The sequence below is a fragment of the Xenopus laevis genome, chromosome 7L, assembly GCF_017654675.1.
Source record: "Xenopus laevis strain J_2021 chromosome 7L, Xenopus_laevis_v10.1, whole genome shotgun sequence".
NCBI classification, from domain to species: domain Eukaryota; kingdom Metazoa; phylum Chordata; class Amphibia; order Anura; family Pipidae; genus Xenopus; species Xenopus laevis.
This window is the reverse complement of record NC_054383.1, coordinates 77,808,151-77,832,405: the sequence shown is the minus strand read 5'-3', so window position 1 is coordinate 77,832,405 and position 24,255 is coordinate 77,808,151. Positions and strand designations below refer to the sequence as shown.

At 38.3% G+C, this 24,255-nt stretch overlaps 1 protein-coding gene across 2 annotated transcripts in view; it reads left to right on the top strand.

Moving 5' to 3' along the window:
• Positions 1 to 9,579: 9,579 nt before the first annotated feature.
• LOC108696402 (roundabout homolog 3) overlaps positions 9,580 to 24,255 on the top strand; it is a 263,216-nt gene continuing 248,540 nt past the window's right edge. For both annotated transcript variants that reach the window (XM_041569200.1, XM_041569199.1), the window contains exon 1: positions 9,580 to 10,160. In XM_041569200.1, coding sequence (XP_041425134.1) covers positions 10,001 to 10,160 — 160 coding nt within the window. In that variant the 5' untranslated portion in view covers positions 9,580 to 10,000. The remainder of the gene's footprint in view (positions 10,161 to 24,255) is intronic.

Sequence of the window (24,255 nt, the reverse complement as noted above, 5' to 3'; positions counted from 1 at the left end):
TCAGGACCCTCCTTTACACATAAAACTGTACAGCTTTGCGTATCATTGTAGCCTTTCATAAATAAAGTTATACGTATATACATACATAACAAGGTTATAAATATAGGAACACATTTATGTATCATGTATTGAGTCATATTTACAAGAGTATCTATGACTAGTGATTTACAAATTTATTTGGCAGGCATGGATTTGTGGCGAATTTCTGTACATTCGCCGCCGGCGAATGTTTTAGTGAAAGTGCTGCAAAAATTTCTGCGCGTCAAAATTATTCGGACGCCAATTGACTTAAATGCATTTGGACAAAAGAGTTGCACGTATAAAAATTGTTGCTCACGTCAACATTTTTCTGCGAAACGGGACAGATTCGCCCATCACTATCTGTGAAATCAAATCATACCATCTAACCCCCTTCATACCATCTAACCCCCAGTATATGTAGCATAAGTATTAGCCCTATGCCTATACTCTTCGCAACTGTGCAAAGCTCCTCAGCGGGGCTAGCTTCACAGTTCGGGAACAACAGTCTTTAACCAGTGCCAATAGAAGTCACATTGGCAAGACAGAAATTCAAAGAGGCCTGTCCTATAAAACTCATGTTAAAATTCTACTGTACACTGTACAGTAGAATTTTTACATGAGTTTTATAGGACAGGCCTCTATGAATTTCTGTACAGTATAGTGGTAAACATTCACATAAGGCAGGAAAAGCTAAGATAATGTGGAGAGGTTATTTTTCTTGTGGATTGTAGAAACTTTTTTTTTTTAGCAGATAACACATACTGATTCTAGGCTATACTTGAGTGTATCATCCTGGCCAGGATCTAAAAAAGGGTTACTCTGTTAGGGTTCACTATTATAACATTATTTATTACCATACATCATTACTTTACCTGTCAGTTTATTTCTGCGAGTCAATCACCTGTCACATTAAAATGCCATCTGTAAAACTGGTCGACTACATTATATCTTGAAACACTGTAATAAAACCTTGCTTGTAACTTTTACCTATTACTTAAATGTTACCAGCCTCGATAAATCATGCGATAATCATTTTAATAAACGACAGTGTCTCAATTAACTGCAGGACTCAATGTACATCTGTAAGATGAAGAGGATTTTACAAATCCAAAACCAACTGTACAGCTGCTATTACCAAACCACTCAGCAAAAACTGGATATCGAAAGAGACAAGAACTGGTAAAATGTCATATCGTCAGATATATCACCCGTTCTATCACCAGTATATATTCAATTTTAGCCTGACAAGCAATAAGACGATGTTCAACTTATCTGTGGCCAAATTTTAGCAGAACCACCATTTTGTAAAATCAGGGAAATGTATTGTGCACATTATATAGGTGGGCCCATAAAAAATCAATGTAAAATAAGGGAAAGCTTAAAATGGATGTAAAATTGAGGTTTCACTGTATATCTAACTGAACCTTGTGGTCATAATTGGAATGAGCTTCCCTCACATGCTATTGAAAGGACTGGAGTTAGTCCTTCTGGAAGAAATGACCACTTACCACAGTTTAGGATTTATTCATTAAGGGGAAAGGGTAATAAAATGAATTTTTTTGAACTTGCTTCTATTATTTCAACTATCTCTTAAATTCTGATAAAGCAGTTCACAAATCTTGTCTGAAAACAGATTCCACCACATTCTGTTTGGAATACAAGGACCAGAAGATACTCACATAGTTACATCATTAAGTTGGGTTGAAAAAAAAGATTTAGAAAGTAGATTTTAGTATCACATAAGCCTTTGATATAATGTTTGTCCAATAAATCATGCAAACCACACACAGGCATTAATAGAATCTGCCCTCATAACATCACCCAGCAGTGCATTTCACAACCTCACTGCCTTCTCCTTGAAGAACCACCTACAATGCTTTGAATGAAAGTTCTGTTCCTATAGTCTAAAGGAGTGGCCTCTGGTGCACTGATATTTTTATAGGAAAAAAAGATCCCCCACTATCTGTCTATAATACCCCCTAATGTGTTTATAAAGTGTAATCATGTCCCCTCGCAATCGTCTTTTTTCCAGAGAAAACAACCCCAACCTTTTAAGTCTACCCTCATAATTTAAATTTCCATCCCATTAACTAGTGTAGTTGCACGTCTCTGCACTCTCTCCAGCACATTTATATCCTTCTCAAGGACTGGAGCCCAAAACTGCACTGCATACTCCAGATGAGGCCTCACCAGGGACCTATAAAGAGGCAAAATTGGTTGGATAAAAGCCACCTAAACAGATAAAATAAAAGAAGAAGCTAGAGAGTGGCATTTGAATTGAATTCATGTGTCCACACATCACCTGTCTACAAATGTCCCAAAGCCAAAGTTTAAAGGGGACCTGTCACCCAGACATAAAAAGCTGTATAATAAAAGTCCTTTTCAAATTAAACATGATATCCAAATTCTTTTTTTTATTACAGCATTCATAGCAGTTGTAAACGCAATTAAAATCATAGCTGTCAATCAACTATTGCCCGCCCTTCCGGCATGCGGGGCAGGCAATTACTATCACTTTCCATTCAGCACTTACTAGTTGTCACTGCACTCCCCACATTACCCCCTGTCTCTTCACAATTTAATTGTGTAGCCAGTGCATGGGGATGGACATCGGTCCCCCATTCTGGTGCAAAAACAAGATTCTGAGCTGATGCAAGGCTTGCCTTAATAACAGTGTCCACAAAATGGCCCCTGACTGCTTGCTTTAATTATGAATTCCCAGACCAAAGGAAACAAGATTCAAATAATTTATATAGTGTAATTAAAGTTCATTTTGCTTGACTAACGTGATAAAATAGTATTTGGAATACTTTTTTCGGGTGACGGGTCCCCTTTAATAATTACAGCTAGACAATTACCTGCTTAATCTTCAACCCTTTTTCATTTCTGAGTTGGTAGACTATTCTATAAATAAAAGAGAATGTGAACAGATACAAAACTTTTCTTGTAAGCTCTGATAGAAAGTATTTATTGACCTTTAGCATGGCAAACTAATATTATTAGTTAATATAATATAATACTTAAGCAACAGATAGTTGATATCATATTAAATGGCATATTAAAGAATCTTACCAAACTGGTCTATATATTTAAGTAAATCTTGCCCTTTTGCATCTCTTGCCTTGAGCTACCATTTGTGATGGTCTCTGTGCTGCCTCAGAGATCACCTGACCAGAAATACTACAACTCTAACTGTAACGGGAAGAAGTGTTGACGAAAAAGACAGAACTCTGTCTGTTAATTGGCTCATGTGACCTAACGAGTATGGTTTGTTCATCTGTTTGTGTGCACAGTGAATCGTATGATCCCAGGGGGCGGCCCTTATTTTTTCAAATGGCAATTTTCTATTTAGGATTACCCAATGGCACATACTACTAGAAAAGTATATTATTATGAAAATTGTTTATTTACATGAAGCACATTTACATATGAGCTGTTTTATGCAATATATTTTTATAGAGACCTACATTGTTTGGGGGGGTATAGTTTTTCTTTAGCCAGAAAGACATATTACTGATTGGTTCCAATGGGTTACTGCAGTGATCCCCAACCAGTGGCTCTGGAGCAACATGTTACTCCCCAACCCCTTGGATCTTGCTCCCAGTGGCCTCAAAGCAGGTGCTTATTTTTGAATTCCAGGCTTGGAGGCAAGTTTTGGTCTCATAAAAACCAGATTTACTGCCAAACAGAGGCTCATGTAGGCTGCCAGTCCACATGGGGGCTACCAATAGCGAATCACAGCCCTTATTTGACATCCCCCATGGACTTTCACACGCTTGTGTTGCTCCCCAAATCTTTTTACATTTAAATGTGGCTCACGATTAAAAAAGGTTGGGGACCCCTGGGTTACTGTATAGGGCAAACTTGCACTTTTATTAGTAAATCAGAACAGACAGATTTGTATGGTTTGGAGGAGGGGAAGTAGGATTCTTGCTAATATGTAGGCTTTGTAGGTTTGGCTATAACAATACAAAGAGGCTGAAATGTTCATATACTGATTTTTTTGTAACTATGCTATGAGCTAGCGAGGGGGAAAGTGAATCCTTGAAGAATTAAAATCTCTAATTATTATTGATACTGCTCTCGAGTCAGTTTGTCAGTAGAAATAAAATCAAAGCTGAATTAGCAGGAGGTGGGTGTGTGGGTGACAAAATAATAATACAATGAAGTTGTCACTTTCTTAATGACCTTTTTTATTGAATTGGGGTTTACTGGCACAAAGAATGTGTCAGATCCTTTTCACGTTGCACAGGGCCCTGCTAAAGGGGCCTAATAATCAGGTCAACTAGATGTGCTACACCACATGATCTATTTGTTTGCTTGTAAATAGCCTTCACCTTTACGGGAATACTGGGCACTTACCTTGAATGCGTAAAACAGATTTGCCTTGAAATAAAACAACTAGTGATAAGTGAATGGAGTAACTGCTTTTCCAGTTTAAGGGTTTTCAGAAAAAATAAAACAAAAATGCCTTGTTAGTATAGGGTTACTAGGCCACATTAAAGGACATAGCTTAATTTGTATTCTTTAGTTTAGCTCTCATATTGCTTGCGTTGGGTATACAGATATTCATTAGTATGTAACAGCACCATATTTATGATCATTACCTGTGCCTTTATTATAACGTCTGTGGAAAATCACATTTTTTTCTTTGTAAATGCAGCTTCTATACGTAAAAGTAAAATATTTTCAAATAAAGAGAAGGTTTTGGCCATGGAAAACACAATGACAACACATTATACTGTCTTTTTCATAGGTGATTGAAATGAAAAACAGCGCTTATAACTATAGAGCATTTTCCCTTCAATTAACTGGCTACACTAGGAAATCCAGTATGATCACCTCTGGCTGTGAAAAGCTACCAAGGAATTTGTAATACATTTTGATAATTATTCCAGCCCCACAACTTCATATGATTGCTATTGCATGCTTAATTGGTAGGGTGAATGACCCTTCTCGAGGAACACCCACTGCTCGTGTTCAATCTCAGCTGCTGGACCTGCATAGATAATACAGGGCAAATCAGAGGCTACAGCACTCAGAGCCTGGTAATTGCACTGGTTTGTATGCAGTGACATGGCTGCTGGCTTTAACTTACATATTTAACCAACCTCCAATTCACTCTAACACTTGTAATCTATCCCAGGCTGAAATAAATTATCTTTAAAGTGAGCCACTATCTGTCTCACTTTCATTTAGAATTAATACCTTGAGGTCCGTAAACTTCTCATAACATAATTATTGTGTTTCAAGCAGTTATGGTTTCTGTCACACTTTCTAAGTAGTTCCAGTCTTGGTTGCTCCGGTAGTTATAGATTTAATAATGAATATGGGATTTTGAACATGGGCAAGATTGTATATCAAATTCAACATTGATTCATGGACTTTATATATATATTCACAGTATTTAGTGTTCATCTCCAAAGTATGAGGGCAAATCTAAGGGAAGATATAGCCCTATAGCAAATGTTTACCTTTTAATATGTAACAAATTAGCAAAATTACAAGGGTACCCACATTTTGCCCAGCCAGTTTTTCACATTTGATTTAATTCCATACAACTAAATACTGCTTCACTAAAAATCTTTGTTCAGAAAACTCCCCAGGACTCAGAAATGAAAGACATACCACTGTTATCTTTTTTGTTGAAAGTAGAGTAAATTATTATGCAGGCTGAGACGGATTCCCAAACTTTTTCATATGACTGTAGATATAATATATATATATATATATATTACAATAGTTATAGATTTGTCACAATATAATGCTATCACACACACCCAACTCAATTCATTGTGTACTTGAAGGGAGTGTAGATATTCTGCATAGACCTCAGTTTGTATAGTCTGTAGTTCAAGAGGTCAAAGGGTTCATTTATAAAGAGTATGTAATTGCCACACATGTGCCACCTTTACTTATTACCCCATTCATAAAACTTGTATCTGCCATGGGCACAGGTTTTGGAAAGGGTATGCTAACTGTTGGATTCAACTCACTTACAAAGATTGGTTAGAGAGGCTTTCACAATTTGGGCATTAGTGTTGGAAACAAAGTATAAGTTAGGTGTGCGAAGCTTTCTACTTCAGTCTGCCACCCTTAGGTGATGACCTAGCATTGCTGCATTTAACAATCAGCCTTTTACCTGTACCTAAAGTTCCTTTCCCAGTGAACCCCACGCATGCTGGAAAAACTTCCAGAAATGGTGGGAAACCAAGGAAAATTTGCATTACTGACAGTGAGGGAAAGAATTAGGGAATAGAGCATTAAAAGTACTTTATAAAGAATTAAGGAATATGTTTACAGGAACTAAATAACTATTAAAAGGCAATAGAAAACATTAGTTGCGTGTAATGTGTCCATGTCAAAGGAAGATAGCCCATGGATATAAGAACCCAGTTACACTATAATTCTGTACACCTAAACATGCCCAATGTACCTCTATTTACTTCTGCTTTCTGGCCATCCCCTCTGCTCCCTATGTGTAGAGCCACTGAACCCAGTGACCAGTCTATAGATACACAAGGCATGTTCAATGGCTCAGATCTATACTGTCATTGTGCTGGTGCATGTGTAAAAGCTTGTTGTTAGCACACAATGCTATAGACATACTGCACAAAGAAAACCTAGAACTGGAGTGAGTCTAGTTGCATGCTGGTTTACACAGTATACCTTATACTTGTCACAATAGCTTGGTAACTATCAATTATCATCCTTAGATGGCATGTCGCAAAGAAGAGCCAAAAAGTGAATGCACACTCCTTTGCGATTCATTTGCATGGATCAGGGGTGTCCGCATGCGGCCCAGGATGGATATGAATGCGGCCCAGCTTGAAACACTCGGTTCCCAAGGAATTGTCATAATAGTATTATAATAAGTCTTTTTACTGTAATATCCAGGTGTCCCATATTCCAGTGTATAGCTCCAACTGGTTATCCAACTGGTATTGTAGTTATTTTATGTGTATTTTCTTTACTTTTACAAATCGAAAGTGTTTGTGTATCTCATGTGTGGCCCCAGACAATTTTTCTTTTTCCAATGTGGCCCAGGGAAGCCAAAAGCTTGGACACCGCTGGCATGGATAAAACATAGTAGACTGGGACCACTTCTGGGCATGGCATTGGCAAAGAGGCTGGGGGGCTTGTGCTTGGTAGGAGACTGGCAGTTGAAATTAAAGGAGGGCACAGTGTGGTAGGAATCAAAGGTAGCTAAAGAAAGCTTTTATTATTGCGTAAGAGGGTAGACCCTATCTATTGCATTTCCATGCCCCACACATCTTTAGGCAGCTGTATCAGTAACAGACTTTTGCAAGACAAATCTTTCCTATGGAACACCTCACTGAAATCAATTGATCTAATCCCATGTGCTGTGTTGCTGGAGGGGGGAGATGGCGCTGACAAGTCACTGTGAGGAAAGAAGACAAAATTCAGGCTTTGCAAACGATCAGCCTATGTGCTCATTGCTTATATACTGCCCACTCTGAGGCCCATGTCACTGCGAAAAAGAAGCTGATTGGATCAATAGGACAACTCTCTGCATCCCTTCCTACTCTTACCTTCAACCAGGGGTAGCATATAGACCTCATACATTAACCTCATATATAGACCTCATATATAGACCTCAGATACCTGCAGCTGTTGCTAAACTACAATTCCCAGCATCCTTCAGCAGTCAAGGGGATACAGAGACCTGTAGCTATGCATTTAGCAGTTATGCAGGGTTTACTTAAGTAAAGAGAACTTAATGAAAGCTCGTGTGTGATGTTGCTATGTTACAGCTTATGCATCCCTGATGCACCTAACACCATGTAATTGGCCTGCATGCTGGTGATTTGCCTAATTAATTTTGTTGTTTCAGTTACATATTTTTTATAAAGATAAGCCAGGTGTCAGTTAGTGAAGCAACTAGTGCGCATAATGCAGAAAGCCTGGAAATGTGTTAATGAGGAAAAATCACACATACAACAGCATAAGGGAAGCGTGTTATGTTTTTAATTCACAAATGACTAAGATTGTTACAAACGTGGTATTTATAGTCATTATTATTCCATTAATAAAATAGGTAAAAAATAAATAGGTATTTATATTTATTATGGTTTTAGATTGTAAGCTCTGTTGAACAGGGTCCTTATACCTTCTGTATTGATCAGTATATGCATTAACTAGGGATGCACCAAATCAATTATTTTGGGATTCGGTCAAACCCCCATATCCTTTGTGAAAGATATGGCTGAATACCAAACCAAATCCTACCGTAATTTGTATATGCAAATTAGGAGTGGAGAAGGAAAAAGAGAACTGCACTTGGTATGTGATGAAAAGTCATGGAATTTTAAGTATTCGGATATGGTTTGGTTCAGCAGGAGGATTTGGCTAAATCCTGCTGAAAAAGGCAGAATTTTAGCTGATTACCAAACCAAATCATGTATTTCTAGTATTAACTTGTATGTTTGGTATATGTGCCCTTCTATTGTACACTAGTGATGCGCAAATCTGTCCAATTTCACTATGACAAACATTTTACGAAACTGCAGAAAAATTGGAGGACAAATTGAAGTCAATGGGTATTTTTTTTTCAGTTTTTTTTTCATTCAAAATGCATTCAAGTTAATAGGCATTTTTACACTGTTTTATTTTGTGCAATATACATTGAACTCAATGGGTGCGTTTTGCCGCTTATTTTTTATGCAAAATGCATTGAAGTCAATGGGTGGTTTTTCTTAGCAATTTTTGAGCAAAATACATTGATGTTAATAGGCGTATTTTTGCTGTCATTTTTAAAGAAAACAGTGGGTGTTTATTCTTGTAGGGGCAAATTTTAGCCACAGTTTTGGAGAAAAATTCACTTGTGGCAAAATGCGATATTTCAATGTAAATCCATCCCTATTGTACTCCTCTGCAGAATACATTGGTGCATTATAAATATGAATTAATAGTAATAAATATAATTGGAACCCATCATAATCAGGGGCGTAACTACAGAGGAAGTAGACCCTGCGGCTGCAGGGGGGACCAGGAGGTATAGGGGCCTCATTGGGCCCAAATTATATAGAAGTTAAATCAATATTGGTGAAACAGGTCAACCTCTAGACATTTTGGGGGCCTGGCTGAGAAATAATTTTTTTGTGGGAGCCATTAATATCTAGCTAGGCCAATGATCATAATGATTGCTGAATAAAATGGCCTAAATTGTGCAGACTGTGTAGTCAAGTAACAATATAGAAGAATTTCCTAACCATGTCACACTGCTAGGGATGGAAGAGTAGCAGCAGCTATTTATCACTGAGCAGTGGGCTGCCTGCAGTGTGCCTTGTGTGTGTGTCACCATGTCTGCCCCCTCCAGGGAGTGTTATTAATCCAATAATTAAACATTTATTGGTGCCAGCACCTGGTTTCAGCCTTTCCTGTGGGCTTCCCTGGAGACCACCCATCAGATTGCTGCTGGAAGGAGGGAGGAGTGAGAGGAGAAGAGAGAGCGGCAGATGAGCGCAGAGCAGTGAATGTCTCATCAAACACACACACACACACATATACACACACACGAGCCTGAGCATCTGAAGTTATTCCAGGAGCAGCCCCCAGATTCCTGACAGATGCCTGGACTGCCCTATAGCCCGCACTGACGGGGAGGCTTCTCTCACTGTACAACCCGCAGCTCTGCCCCCCTGCAGCCAATGGGACAGTCTTTCCCCCAGAGCAAGTGGATTGTTTGCAAGGAAACAGGTGCGTGCAGTTATAATATGGAGTGTAGGAGCTACAGTTTCCAGTGCTAGAGGGAGGACACCACCTAGAGATCCCTGCGGCGGCAGCAGCAGCACCAGGATCCATACAGCAGCAGGATCCATAGAGCAGCAGCAGGATACATAGAGCAGCAGCAGGATCCATAGAGCAGCACCAGGATACATAGAGCAGCACCAGGATCCATTGAGCAGCAGCAGGCTTTCTGTGTGACTGAGGGGCGCTAGTCGTGCTGCAGGCAAACATGCTGCGCTATCTTTTCAAGACTCTGCTGCAGATGAACCTCTTTGCCGACTCCCTCCCAGGCGATAACAATTCCACTGATTTCTTTTACCCCTTTAACGCATCCTTTCCAGCCTACAACGACAGCCTAATCGACTTCATCAACCTGACCAACTTCAATGGTAAGAATAATATTACCCTCTTGTGCCTGTCTTATTAACAATTGTGATATTAGCGGCTCCTGTTTTCCTGGTGCTGGGCATCTGTGCGGCATTTGGCACTCACGTGACCAGGTCACACCTCTGCCTCCTGCAAAGTGCTCTGAAACCCGGCATTTCATGGGCACCGCAAGGCAAGGAAGTTTTCACTGGCCCAATAGATGCAGAAGTTGGCACTGGCTACAGAAATGTCCAGCCTGCTGTCCTCCAGCTATGTCTGAGCTACAACTGCCATTTGGAGTCTGCATAAGGATGCTGGGAGTTGTACTGAGCCAACTGTCATTGGATGTTGGAGATGTGATCCAAAAACAGCTGTTTAATCATGACCCAAAAATTATATCAAATATGCTGATTTGCTATTAGCAGTTAGCGATATACTTTTACTTATAGCTCCTGATTATATAAATATTGTATAGTCATGGTATTGTGTGATTATTACTGTACTGAATATGTCAAGTGATAATTAACATCATGCTAATATAATGGCATAATGGGGAGTATGGGAGATATACCAGACATTGTAGAATATAGTAGTACAGTGCGTTGTATTTTACACTAAATAACTGCACATTGCTTGCTCTTCTGCTGAAGCTAATTTGCTGTCAGGCTCGCCTTTGCCTCCAATAGCCTGAGAGAGCTGTGGGCTGGACTGTCAGGAGTAGCTGCCACTGAGAACTGGTTAGTACTGCAGTGTGCTGCTGATCCCAGCATTGACCCCCTGTGTGAATAGGATCAGCTCAGTGTTCATAAAAGACATGGGCACAGCCTGAGCTTTTAGCGCATACTGGAAACCTGGAAACTGTCAAATGTGAGGCTGAGTCACAGTCTTAAATGAAATTGTATAAAAGTTAGGTGAAAACACAAGTTTGCCATATCTGTCATGTGTATAACAATATATCCTAAAAAATGCTGCACTAGGTCAACAAATAGCATATCTATCTATCTATCTATCTATCTATCTATCTATCTATCTATCTCTCTCTCTCTCTCTCTCTCTCTCTCTATCTATCTATCTATCTATCTATCTATCTATCTATCATCTATCTATCTATCTATCTATCTATCTATCTATCTATCTATCTATCTATCTATCTATCTATCTATCTATCTATCTATCTATCTATCTATCTATCTATCTATCTATCTATCATCTCTCTCTCTCTCTCTCTCTCTCTCTCTCTCTATCGCTCAATCAATCAATCATCTATGCATCACTCTGTCTCTACCTATCTAAAGGTGGCCATAGACGTAGCGATCCACTCGTTTGGCGATGTCTCCAAACGAGCGGATCTCTCACCAATATGCCCACATTGGTGTGGTAGCGATCGTGTGCCCCAGGGTCCAAAAATCGGATCATAATGCATCTGATACAGGCGGTCGGATCGTGGGACCGCATATACGCACAGATGCGGCCGTGATCCAACGGGATTTTTTACCCTCCTCAATCGAGATTGATATCGATCGGTCGGATGGCCCCACACACGGACCAATAAGCTGCCGACTTGGTCCCAATGTAGATCACTTTTGGGAATAAACTGCATGCCATATGCTGCACCAGGTATTTGCACGATATTGTATTTGCCTTTAAAGTATTTTAATGTGTCAGACTTATATAGTTTAATTGCTAGTAGGCAGAGTTTGGGATCAAGGGAGGAGTTTTCTAACACGTGGCACGTGACCATGTGGCATCTCCTGCAACTTTATCTTTATTGTTTTCCTAGGTATATTTTATTTGCCAATGTAACATTAAACCATTGCTTTATTCTTAAAATGTATCATCTATCTATCTATCTATCTATCTATCTATCTATCTATCTATCTATCTATCATCTATCTATCTATCATCTATCTATCTATCTATCTATCTATCTATCTATCTATCTATCTATCTATCTATCTATCTATCTATCTATCTATCTATATCATCTATCTGAATTGGACTATTTATGCTGTTTATGTCAATCATCTGTGTGTATCTATCTGTTAAAAACTACTTTTTCACAGAGGCCCTGTACAAATGTAATATTTTGGGTTTCCTGTTCCTTACCAAGCATTTGTTTTTTAGAATGGACTGGCCCCTCTCTACCATTGCACCCCACATGGCTGCCTGGCATCCAATGAACCTGTCAGTGTGGCTGCTTATGTGTCTATGTGTTCCTGTATACCTGCCACTATATCTGTAGGCAGAGGGCAGATATGTGTTTCAAGCTCCCTCTAGTGTTCATGTGTGAATTACTATGTTGCAGGGGCATGGAGTTGTTTTAATGTGGAATACTTCAGTTTAACTAAATGGTGTTGTGTTATTGCTATTCGGTTTCTTGCAGAAAACACAAGATATATTTGTGCATTACTTGTTACCGATAAATGGAGCATTTTTTGCCTTCTCAGCATCCCTTTTGTCATCTACAATTTTACCCCAGATGCTACACTTGGGAGCCACACTTGAACTCTGTGCCAATGGGTCTTGATCCATGTTATACACACAGGTCTATTCACAAGTATTTAGCATGTTTCAAAATGCTACGTATGTTGATGGTTCTTCATCTTCAAGTAAACAGTTTAGAGATATGCAAATGAAAGTTTCACTGGAGACTGAAGTGATGAATCACCTGGCGTCTGGGTTTAATTGGATTATAGAAATAAGAGGGTGTTGTACCCAAAGGTCTATCCACTAATATTTACTGGTTTAGCATGTTTCAAAATTCTACGTACTTTGGCGGTTCTTTGTAAGTAAACAGTTTAGATGTATGCAAATGAAGGTTTCACTGGAGACAGGTGATGAATCACTTTGCATCTGGATATAATTGGATTATAGAAGTAATGGGAAACGCAACTGAGGGTTGGCAAAGGATCTCTGTAAATTGAACTTCTTTAGGTTTATATAATATATAAGAAGCCTTAAATCTGTATTCCCGTCTTCTGTTGAGATAACATTCTTAAATTATTTACTTGAGAAACAACAGGAATGCCGTAAGGGTTCAGTTGATAAAACAATAAATTATTTACTTGATAAACAACAGGAATGCCGTAAGGGTTCAGTTGAATATAGCATTTTGGAAAGTTTTGGTTGACTTTTCATCCAAACTCTGATTCCTTTCCTGGTTCTTGATTCACTGCATGAAGTTAAAGGTGTAGTACATCCTTAAGTGGACTTCATGCTACTTTATTACAAGTCTGTATATTGTGTGTAATTATAGTATAGGTACTTTTATTTTGGCTCAAGCCAATAATAAATGGTTGAAATCTGAGTTTTCCTACAATATCTTATAGAGTAGCCAATGAGCATTTAAGTCGATTTAAGTCTAAATATGTTGCTATTGCTATTAAAATAAATTATTATTCAAATATCTAATCATTACAAGATATTCCATGGTTCCTTTTCAAAAGCAATTCAGCTGAAAGTCAGTAGGTGGCCCACTGGGAAACTTCAGGTCAATTCTCAACAAACTCCAGTGTTCTTACTGTGGGTCTTTATTCTCACATCCTTATATTCCAGGTAGATGCATAAATAATTAGTGATTACTGTTACATTCATTGTTAGCTATTGTCTTGTCGCTCAATAAAAATTTTCTTACACAGCATGGCACTTTATTATGTTACTTGACATGAATTACTGTTATGTTACTGATAGAAGCTTGTGTAATTATTCCCATGGCCATAAAAGTGCATTCAATGCTGTTCCAGCTTTCTGAATGTGTAATATAGGTTCTATTAGCCAGTTACCTATATATACCAGTTGTCTTTTGCAAAGGCTCAGAGTACACAGTAAGACATTTTGACATATAAGTAAAATCATGCATTATATAAGTAATGTTTCAACATGGAACCCTAACATGAGGAACAGATACTGTATATATCCACTACTAAATTCAGTAAGTTAAATCAATCCTTATATCTACATTCCTGTTTCTGGCACTTTTGTATTTTTTTTGTTATAAATGTGTAATGTGTAAAAGTATGTGAGGCAAACTTCACAAGCTGCAAAGCCATCAGCAGTAATATCATATGTATTGATTTTTGCTGGATAAAGCAAGTATTGTAGTAGTTAAAAAAAAACCTTTTGAAAGGCAAGGCAAAAAAAGAAAATCTTTAAATTATGTCCAAATAGTTAAAATAAATGCTACTGCGCTGAGTATGTGAACATTAAGCGTTTAGTGGCCAGCACCCCCTGTTTGCAAAGTATAATGTTTAATGATAGAATTGATGTGGTGGGTGTTTGAGAAGCTGAAGACTTGAGCTCTTTAAATAAACATTTTAATCAATTATTTATATAAGTCCCTTTAATCAGGGAGAACATTTATTGAACGCCAAGCATTTAAAATGTCACTGCACGAAAGGTTATTAATGAAGTATTTTACAAGTACAAAAATAACTTAGGTTATGCCTTCCACCCGTAAAATAGAATGTGTACATTTTACAATAATAAATAAACTGTGAACAACTCTAAACATCAGTGGATGAAAATGGTACCAAGGAATTGTAATGTATTGCTGGTTCTATCTCTGTCTTCCAAAGCTGAAACCACATGGTGGGGACAGTCTTCTAAAGAAGGGTGATTGGAACAGAATGGTGTTACTACATCTTTGCACAATTTGGGGTTCATATAGAAGAGATATAAAAGCAAAGGAGCAACTTTTGGCCAATATGATTGGTTTATATTTGGCATAAGAAACTATTTCATGCTGTGGCAAATACATAATTATTCAACGCTTTTCTATGGCTACAATAGCACATATATTTCTATATACAAAAATGTTAGCAGTTTGCTTTTATGATTTTATGATTTTTTTCTAAACACATTACAATCTTTTAATATGATTTTATACTATTTTACGGTTCCCCCAAGAACAGCAAGTCATAGCGCATAAAACTGCTACAGCCTTGTCTTGTGGAAAGGCAGTTGTTTTATTTCAGCTGAACTTGCCCAACTTCTAGGCTTCTAGGCATCATTTGATGCCATATTTTTGATGAGTCCCTTGGCTATTCTAATATTTTAGTGGTCACTATAGAATAGAAACCTGCAGTCTGTCAGTGTGCCTGCAGGCATAGTGTCTGTTACTATTATTGTTGAGCTTTGATCAGCTTGTCAATTTGAGTAATACTAATGAAGAAGCCATCTCTCTCCATTTCATTATTTGGATTCGCAATTCCTGCCTGATTTGGTGCATCTGTTACATGCGCAGTTATGCAAACTAGTAAATCAGCATCCGTATTGGAGTTGTTTTGTACATAACAGTCCCAGCTCTGTCTTCATCTTTCATTTTTGGGAAAACATTTTCAAAGACATTTGAAAATGTGTATTTTCTGCAGGGAACGGGTTATCAGTTGCATTCACTGGTGACAGCACACACACACCACAATTTAGTTTTATTTCAAGTTTAACCTACATTTAGGTAGCTTAGGTACAAAGTTTCTTTGGAGTCTGTGGGGGTTATCATAGAAATTATGCAATGTTTACTATAGGTCCAGTCACCTATTGCTACCACTTAGTTAAGTAGCATTTACGGGTTCCCTGTTCATTTTATTGGTTACTGTGGGTTGCTGAACCTGGCCTTTTGTGCCTTTTATTTAATATGGGGTTAGATACTAACAGGGGATGTGTAATAAAAAGTCTTAACTTTGCCTACATCTAATGTAGAACCAATAACCTAACCCAGTGATCCCCAACCAGTAGCTCGTGAGCAACATGTTGCTCTCCAACCCCTTGGATGTTGCTCCCAGTGGCCTCAAAGCAGGAGCTTATTTTTGAATTCCAGACTTGGAGGCAAGTTTTGGTTGTATAAAAACCAGGTGTACTGCCAAACAGCAATCTCAATAATTACTCCAACACATGCTATTAAAGTAAAAAAATATATATTTTATTCACATCAGTAGTTAAAAAACATGTATAGTATTCCCTCTAACGCCTAACGCGTTTCATGCTTACCCAGCACTTAGTCATAGGCAGAATCCAACTAGTCTCTCTTGCTCAGTTCCTTAAGTACTAGCACATATAGTCCCTCCCCTTAATAAAACCAATCACACACATATGTTACAAGTGCCATATATCATCCAATGGACTACTGGCTTTGTTCAAATACAATGATCTATATGTTAGATAATACATGTTACAGGGCATATACAGAAATATAATTCACAAATAGTCAAAAAAATTATTAAATATAGCAAGTCACATCAAATGTATAATTGAGGCCTAGTGGCAACCTGGTTTGTAGGTGAAAGATCCAATATACCTCTCTTTTCTTTAATTTCATCAGAAGGTCACCCCCTCTAATGCCTGTCTTGATTTGTTCTATCCCTTGTATAGAAAAATACTTTAAATTACTGTTGTTACATTCTTGAAAGTGCCTAGTGACATTGGTTTTGCTGCTTAGTTTAATATTGCTCACTTGATTGATATGTTCCCTGATACGTTCTTTCAATGATCTAATAGTACAACCTACATATTGCTTACCACACTTAGTGCAAGTAATGAGGTAGACTATCCCCCTACTGCAACAGTTGATGTAATGTTTAATTTTGTATGTAGTTGTAGTCACAGTTGAAATAAACTCTCCAGAGACTTTTAAATATTTACATGTGACACAACGGTTGTGCCAACACTTAAAACAACCACTGTGTCTCAGAAAATCTTGTTTACTGCTATTTATCTCTTTGAATAGACTCGGAGACAATGAGTCACCTAGAGTATAGGCACGTCTTGCTACACAGCCTATTCCCGGATCTAATGCCTTACAGAAATCCCTATCGGCATATAATATAGGCAAAAACTTTTTTACTGTTTTTACAATTTTTTTGTATTGTCTGCTGTATCGTGTAATAAAAGAAACAGAGCCTCAAAGTAGGTTGACAATCCACATAGGGGCTACTAAATAGCCAATCACAGCACTTATTTGGCACCCCAAGAACATTTTTTATGCTAGTGTTGCTCCCCAACTCCTTTTACTTCTGAATGTTTATCATAGGTTCAAAAGGTTGGGGATCCCTGACCTAACCTATAGCAACCAGTTAGATGTTTGTTTTTAAACTGCTCACCAAAAACACTACCTGCTGATAGGTTTGTAAACCTGAGGCCATTTATTACATTACCCCCTCCCCTTTTAAAATGTATGTTATACATAGTAACATACTAAGTTAGGTTGAAAAAAGACAAATGTCCATCAAGTTCAACCTTTTAACTTTTTTTTAACCTGCCTAACTGTCAGTTGATCCAGAGGAGGCCTCTCCAATTTGCCTAAGAGGGGGAAAATATTTCTTCCTGACTCCAAAATGGCAATCGGACTAGTCTCTGGATCAACTTGTTCTATGAGCTATTTCCCATAACCCTGTATTGCCTCACTTGCTAAAAGGCCATCCAACCCCTTCTTAAAGCTATCTAATGTATCAGCCTGTACAACTGATTCAGGGAGAGAATTCCACATCTTCACATCTCTCACTGTAAAAAAAACCCTTGCGATTATTTAGTCGGAACCTCTTTTCTTCTAATAGGCATGGTGACCTTTTGTCAGCTGTAAAGACCTACTGGTAAATAAAGCATTAGATATTTATACATAGTTAAATGACAAAGAAGAGATTTATACATAGTTATCATATCACCCCTTAAACGCCTCTTCTCCAGCGTGAACATCCCCAATTTGGCCAATCTTTCTTCATAGCTAAGATTTTCCATACCTTTTATCAGCTTACTTGCCCTTCTCTGTATCTTTTCTAGGGATGTAGCGAACTGTTCGCCCGCGAACTAGTTTGCGTGAACTTCGACCGTTCGCGTCCGCCGAATGTTCGCGAACGTTTGGGAACGTTCGCATTTTGAGTTCGCGTTCGATCGTTCGACCATTCGACCATTCGAATTCCTTCGACCGCTAAAAATCGAACGATTTCCATTCGTTCGAACGATTGTAAGCATTCGATCGAATGAAAATCATTCGATCGAATGGCTTCGATCGTTCGATTCGAATGAAAATCCTTCGATCGAACGATTAAAATCCTTCGATCGTTCGAATCGAACGATTTTAGCGGGTGTTCGAAGTTCGCAAACTGTTTGCGAACGTTCGCATTTTTTGCCGGTGTTCGCGAACGGCGTTCGCGAACACCAAATCGGCAGTTCGCTACATCCCTAATCTTTTCTTGCACTTCCAAGATGCTTGGCACAGGAGGGCTTTCCTCCTATTTTGATGCCTCCCACTCCTTAACTGTCTTGAATGTTGAGATGGGAAAAGATGGGTTAGAAGTACAGAGAATACAATACAATTTCCAGTTAATAATTATGTCACTAGCACCACTGTGATTGTTGAATGGTGTGAACTGCTCATAGCTTCTTTGGGTTACTAGAGCTGATCTAAACTTTTTGATTTTTATCACGTAAAATCTCAAATATATTGAAACTAAGGGAATTGTAAGTTATTATTTGTGTTTTTTGTTATTATCACCAAATTCAGGTCTCAAATAACTGTTCTTTCTAGTTTAAGCGAATCCTGATAATATAATTAATAATACAGGGTGTAAAGAGTGCCAAATTTTAACAGGCATCGATAGCAGGTGTTTCATAAAAAAAAAAGAAAAACATCTGTCATTTGATTATAGCCTGTGTTTTAAATTTGCCTTGTTCAAATATAATTACTCTTATCTAAACTTGCTGCCCTTTATTCAGTCTTTGATTTTGTCCTTGAGTTTTAGAGATCATGCTCCTGAGCAGTTTCTACATTCTCAAATTTGTATTCTGGGCCAAATGAAAGCATTCTGATATATATGTAGAGAGAATAAAGTATTTGACACATCCTTACTAATGTAGTAGTAAAAAGAAAGGTGCAATAATGGTTGTCAGCTCCGTCAGATGTTTCAAATAGATATATATACAAGAATATGCTTAAGTGACACTTTGATGAATTGACTTGGATAACAAACCAACGGTGAATGCCTCCACCTGGTCTCCTTTTTACATGATTAAAGGGAATGGGATGAAAAGCTGAATTTTCTGAGAAAATCTTTGATGTGATTTTATATTCAAGAGGTGGAAATACCACAAATCAGTCAAACCAAAAAAGAAAGGCTTGTTCAGAAGAAAGGCTTGATGACAATTCCCTTTTTCGCTTTCACTACCAGTTAAAGTCAAACTGAATACACTGTATTTTGAAAGCTAGCAAAACTATTTGTAAGAGAAAGTAGATCTTATAAAATTATAGAGGTGTATAATTGTCTGGTAATGTATTATAGATTATGTCACATGGGGCATGGCATGTTGATAGTTTTTTCACACTAACATCACCAAGAAGTGCAGTTCTATGCATGGATGAAGCTCCCCCAAAAAACACACACCTATCCAAAAGTTTTGTCATTATTGCTAAGTGGAAGTGTCACTGCTCATGGAGGGTAGAGCTCATTTTAACCAATGCCTTGTGTAACATAAGACATGAGTAAAAAGAAATAATTAGGGATGCATCGAATCCAGAATTCGTTTTTTGGCATTTGGGCAAGATTTGCATTCGGCTGAACCGAATCCAAAAAATCATGACTTTTCATCACACAAACAAGGAAGTCAAAAATTTTTTTAGCACATACTGCACATGCGGTTCTCATTCCATCTTGTTTCCCTAATTTACATATGCAAATTAGACTTTGGTTCTGTATTTTGGATTCGGCTGAATCCTAAAATAGGATTTGTTGCATCCCTAGACATAATACAACAGCCTTCTTCCCTTCACATTAAAAGTACATTTAAATAACGCAACAGACTTTTCCCTTTCTCATTATAAGTAAATATTGAACCAGAATGATCTTACAGTTTATCACAGTGAGCTAATTAAAGACATTTCATTAGCTTCTCCAAGGTGAGATAGAAAGAAATGGAGATAAGATAGAAATGTTACAGTATATTGGAATCTGGGGGCCCATTTATTAAACCTCGATTTTTTCTGGTTGAGGCTTTTTGGGGGGAAAACTCAATTTTTTTTGTGTAAAAAAACTTGAATTTTTAGAGATTCATCATTCCACAAAGCTGCTAAAAATAGGATTCTAAAAATAAGCCATCTCAAACCTATTGAGGTCATATAGAAGTCAATGGCAGATGTCCCTGAAGTTGTTTCTTGACATCGTGATCTGCTCTGGATAATCTGAAAAAGTCGAGATTTTCTTCTGATAATCCAAAAAAGTTAAGTTATTTCAGGGAAAGTTCTATAAAACGTACTTTTTTGACGTTTTATATTATTGATAAATGAGTTCAATTAAGGGAGTTAGGTTGACTTTGTTATCATAAAAACATTGATAAATTCAAGTTTTAGTAAATCAGCCCCTAAGTAATCACTTTGTATCCATTGGTATATATTGTGTGCAGTATAAGCACAACATGTCTTTAAGGATGTTTTAATTTAAAACAGAACATTGCATAAAAGTAATTCAATTAAACAAATGTTGTGGCACTAAAATGTTACAATTTACTAGATATTAAATGGGTTATGTAATAAAAGGCACTACGTTTGCTCAGGTGCAGTAATCCATAGCAACCAGTCAGCATATAGCATTTGCCTGTCACTTGTTTAAAAGCTATGGGTTTGTGTGCACCCTGAATCATAGGATCGGGGGGGGGGGCTTAGTTCTTAAAATGTCAATTTTCTATTTAGGATTAGACCAATGACACCTACTACTAAAAAGTATAGTTTTTTAATGAAATTTGTTTATTGACATGAAGCTCTTTTATGCAATATGTTTTTATAGAGACCTAAATTGTTCAGGTGTAGTTTTCCTTTAATAATTCTATTGGGTTTCTTTTGGGTGTTAATTTAGTATCCTTAAAGCAGGATGCTCCACATCACGGAAATCTATCTGTAAATACCCAGCTCCAAATCAATCTGCATAAATGATCTTATACCTGTATTCTATGATGGGCTTCATGAGTGGGACGTAGACATCTCCATTTAAACCCATAGCTCAGTGATCCCCAACCCCATGGATGTTGCTCCCAGTGGCCTCAAAGCTGGTGCTTATTTTTGAATTCCAGGCTTGAAGGCAAGTTTTGGTTGCATAAAAACAGGTGTCCTACCAAACAGAGGCTCATGTAGGCTGCCAGTCCACATAGGGGCTACCAATAGTCAATCACAACCCTTACTTGGAGATATAGAAGAAAAATAACACCAGTGGGTGCAAGATGCTAGTGAGTCCTGCACTTGCCATCTGCTTATGGACTTTCAACTGACTCAGTTTGCGTTGTGCAGCCAATGCTCCAGAAGCATGTACATGGGCAGTTTTGCACTCCTTACTGCATTTGGGGGCAGTAGTAAATGAGCCAGAGTTACACAGTCTGGTGAAGGCAAAGATTTATATTTTTACTAGATGTGCCTATAATAAAATAGCATAAATAATCCATCTTTATTACCCTTGCCACTGACACGTGCATTAGTATATTGCATGCAAATATCTGCACTGGTTAAATAAAGCTCATCTGTTTTAATATCACTGTTTGGCAGTTCATCTGTATGGGTGAAATCCATACTGCCCTGGTTGAGATGCCCTTTATAAGTCTGTGCAATACGTCCAACAATAGACTTGTTTTAGTCCTCAGTGGATTGCATGAAAGAAAGGGCTGAATGACTTAAAAAGCTGATACTGCAAGGGAGGGCTCAGTCACTGAAGTGACCTTTTAGAAACCTTTTCTTTTCAAGAACACAAGAAAGATATATTGATTATTTTTTTTATAACACCCACAGTTAACTGTTTCACCATCTGGGAGTTAATAAGGTAAAATGTGCCAGTACTTCTGGCTGGTAACAATGACAACATTAAACAGCACATTATAATATAATGCTTTTTTAACTGAAATTGTCAGCGTACGCTCATTTTCTACTGTAACATATTTCAACACTTCTGATGTTATAAATAGAAATAACTTTTGATTTAATGTGCCAATGTATATGTATTTGAATGTTAATTGTACTTACAAGAAGGCAAGTATCCTTGTCAAGAGTTTGTACCTGACCATATAATATAAACTAACTGTATACACTATATAAAAAGGTGGAAATGGGTTCAATCATTCACCATCTTTTTTTAATATACAGGGTATTGGATTGCAAACTCACAATATTACTTCCCATATTGTTGTAAACAGATAATCCTTATATAGCATAAATAAATCCATAGTGTTTTCAAAGGTTTAAGCATTGAGCTCCTAATACAAAACAATCTGTTATCCAGAAAACCTCAGCTCTCAAGGATAAGTGATTGAATATAATATAAACTGCAGTTTTATATAATACATCACCAAAAAGCAAGACCAGGTCTTTTGTGAATTATTTTAAATACTATATTTCTGGTTTAGTATCCCATATAAACCTGATCAGTAGGCCTAGGGGCTTATTTATCAGTACTGAGCAAATTTGCTTCTGGGCAGTAACCCATAGCAACCAATCAGTGATTCGTTTTTTTTCAGCCAGCTGCAAGTAGAACAATAAAATCAAAAATGGAATTTGTTTTCACAGGTTACTGTGCAGGTGCAATTTTTCCAGTATTGATAAAAGACCCCTCATGTGAAAAAGCAATTATCTAATTGGTTTGTGGGTTTTACTACATCTGCAGCATATTCTGCTCTTGTTTCTACTAGGGATGCACCAAATCCAGGATTCAGTTCGGGATTCGGCCAGGATCAGTGTCGGACTGGGCCGGCGGGACACCGGGAAAAAACCCGGTGGGCCCCCGCCAACCCAGACCCCCTCCCCCAATCTGCTGGGCTCCCCATAAAACAGTTTGCTCCATGCGCCGGCGTTCTTGCATGCATGCAGGGGGCCCTTAAGGCAGGGTCTTTTTCCCTCTCCTTCCTGTGTGATTTTCATGCTCCTTCCTGGCATGGCCGGCATAAAACATGCGCACCTGTGCAGAAGCGCACTCGGTAATCTGAGCGGCAGCGCGTGGGTGGGAGTTGGTGCAGGCTCTGCAGCAGTGGGGGCCTGGGGTCAGGAGGGGGGCCCTGGACAGCAGCCACCATGTATAACCAGCAGCTTCACATTTGCATTTGGCCATACTAATGCTTGGCGAGTGCAACGGGTCACTATAAATTTACATATTCCTGCAGAACTGTTTTTTTTATAATGGAGTATCTGTACTGGCATAGACTTATGGTACTGTATCTCTTGGTACAGTCATTGAGAATATAAGGAGTTGCTGCTATAGGGTACACCATTTATGGGTCGCTTAGATAAACTAAGCCCTTGGGTGGTATCAGTCCACATACCCAATTTAATCAGTGACGTAACTAGAGGGGGGCGGGCCCTGGCGCGGGACGCGCTACCGGGCCCCCCGCCCCCCTCCATACACCCGGAACCGCCGGCCATACACCCGGAACCGCCGGAATCGTGGAGCATGAGCTGCCGGGGGGCCCTGGCCCATTCGCACCCCCTGCTCCACCGGTAGTTACGCCACTGAATTTAATGCCTTTTTCTAGCTTCTTCTACCTAACACAATAGGAAGGCTATGGGAGGTGGCTAGAAGGTCATGAGAGAGAGGCATTGGTGCTTAGGCAAGTCTATATCTACAAGCTAATGAAGTCCACCTTCATAGAAGCCAGGGGAAAACAAGATATTCATAGTTTATGCATTTACTGAAAACAACAGGTAAAACACATTTCCATCTGTTCATTGAGCTCATGCTGAACATATGTGTTTATTGACCTTTAAGTTAAATTTGAATTTATTATGCAAGCTCAAGTAATTCTAAACACGTGTTTTGCTTTTATAACTGTTGATTTCCTATGTTAGAGAGTAGCACAATGCAATTTTAATGAAATATCTGCATTCTTGCTGCAATATGTCAGTAAAACTCCCACTGCCTTTTGTAGCTTGTGCTACAATCACAAACACTGCTACCTACTTATGCATACCATATTTTCATTTTAAATGCATTCTTACTCCAGTGTTCCTGTTTAGCTCTCAGAATCGAATTCCCTACAGCAATGAGCTCAGCTTCTCTTGAACTCATCAGACTGCACGCGCTGCAGTCAAAGGAGAGGGGAAAAAATACCAGTAAATTATCCAAGATTCCTAGTTGTCATGAGTAAATTGTCACAATGTACTTTTCT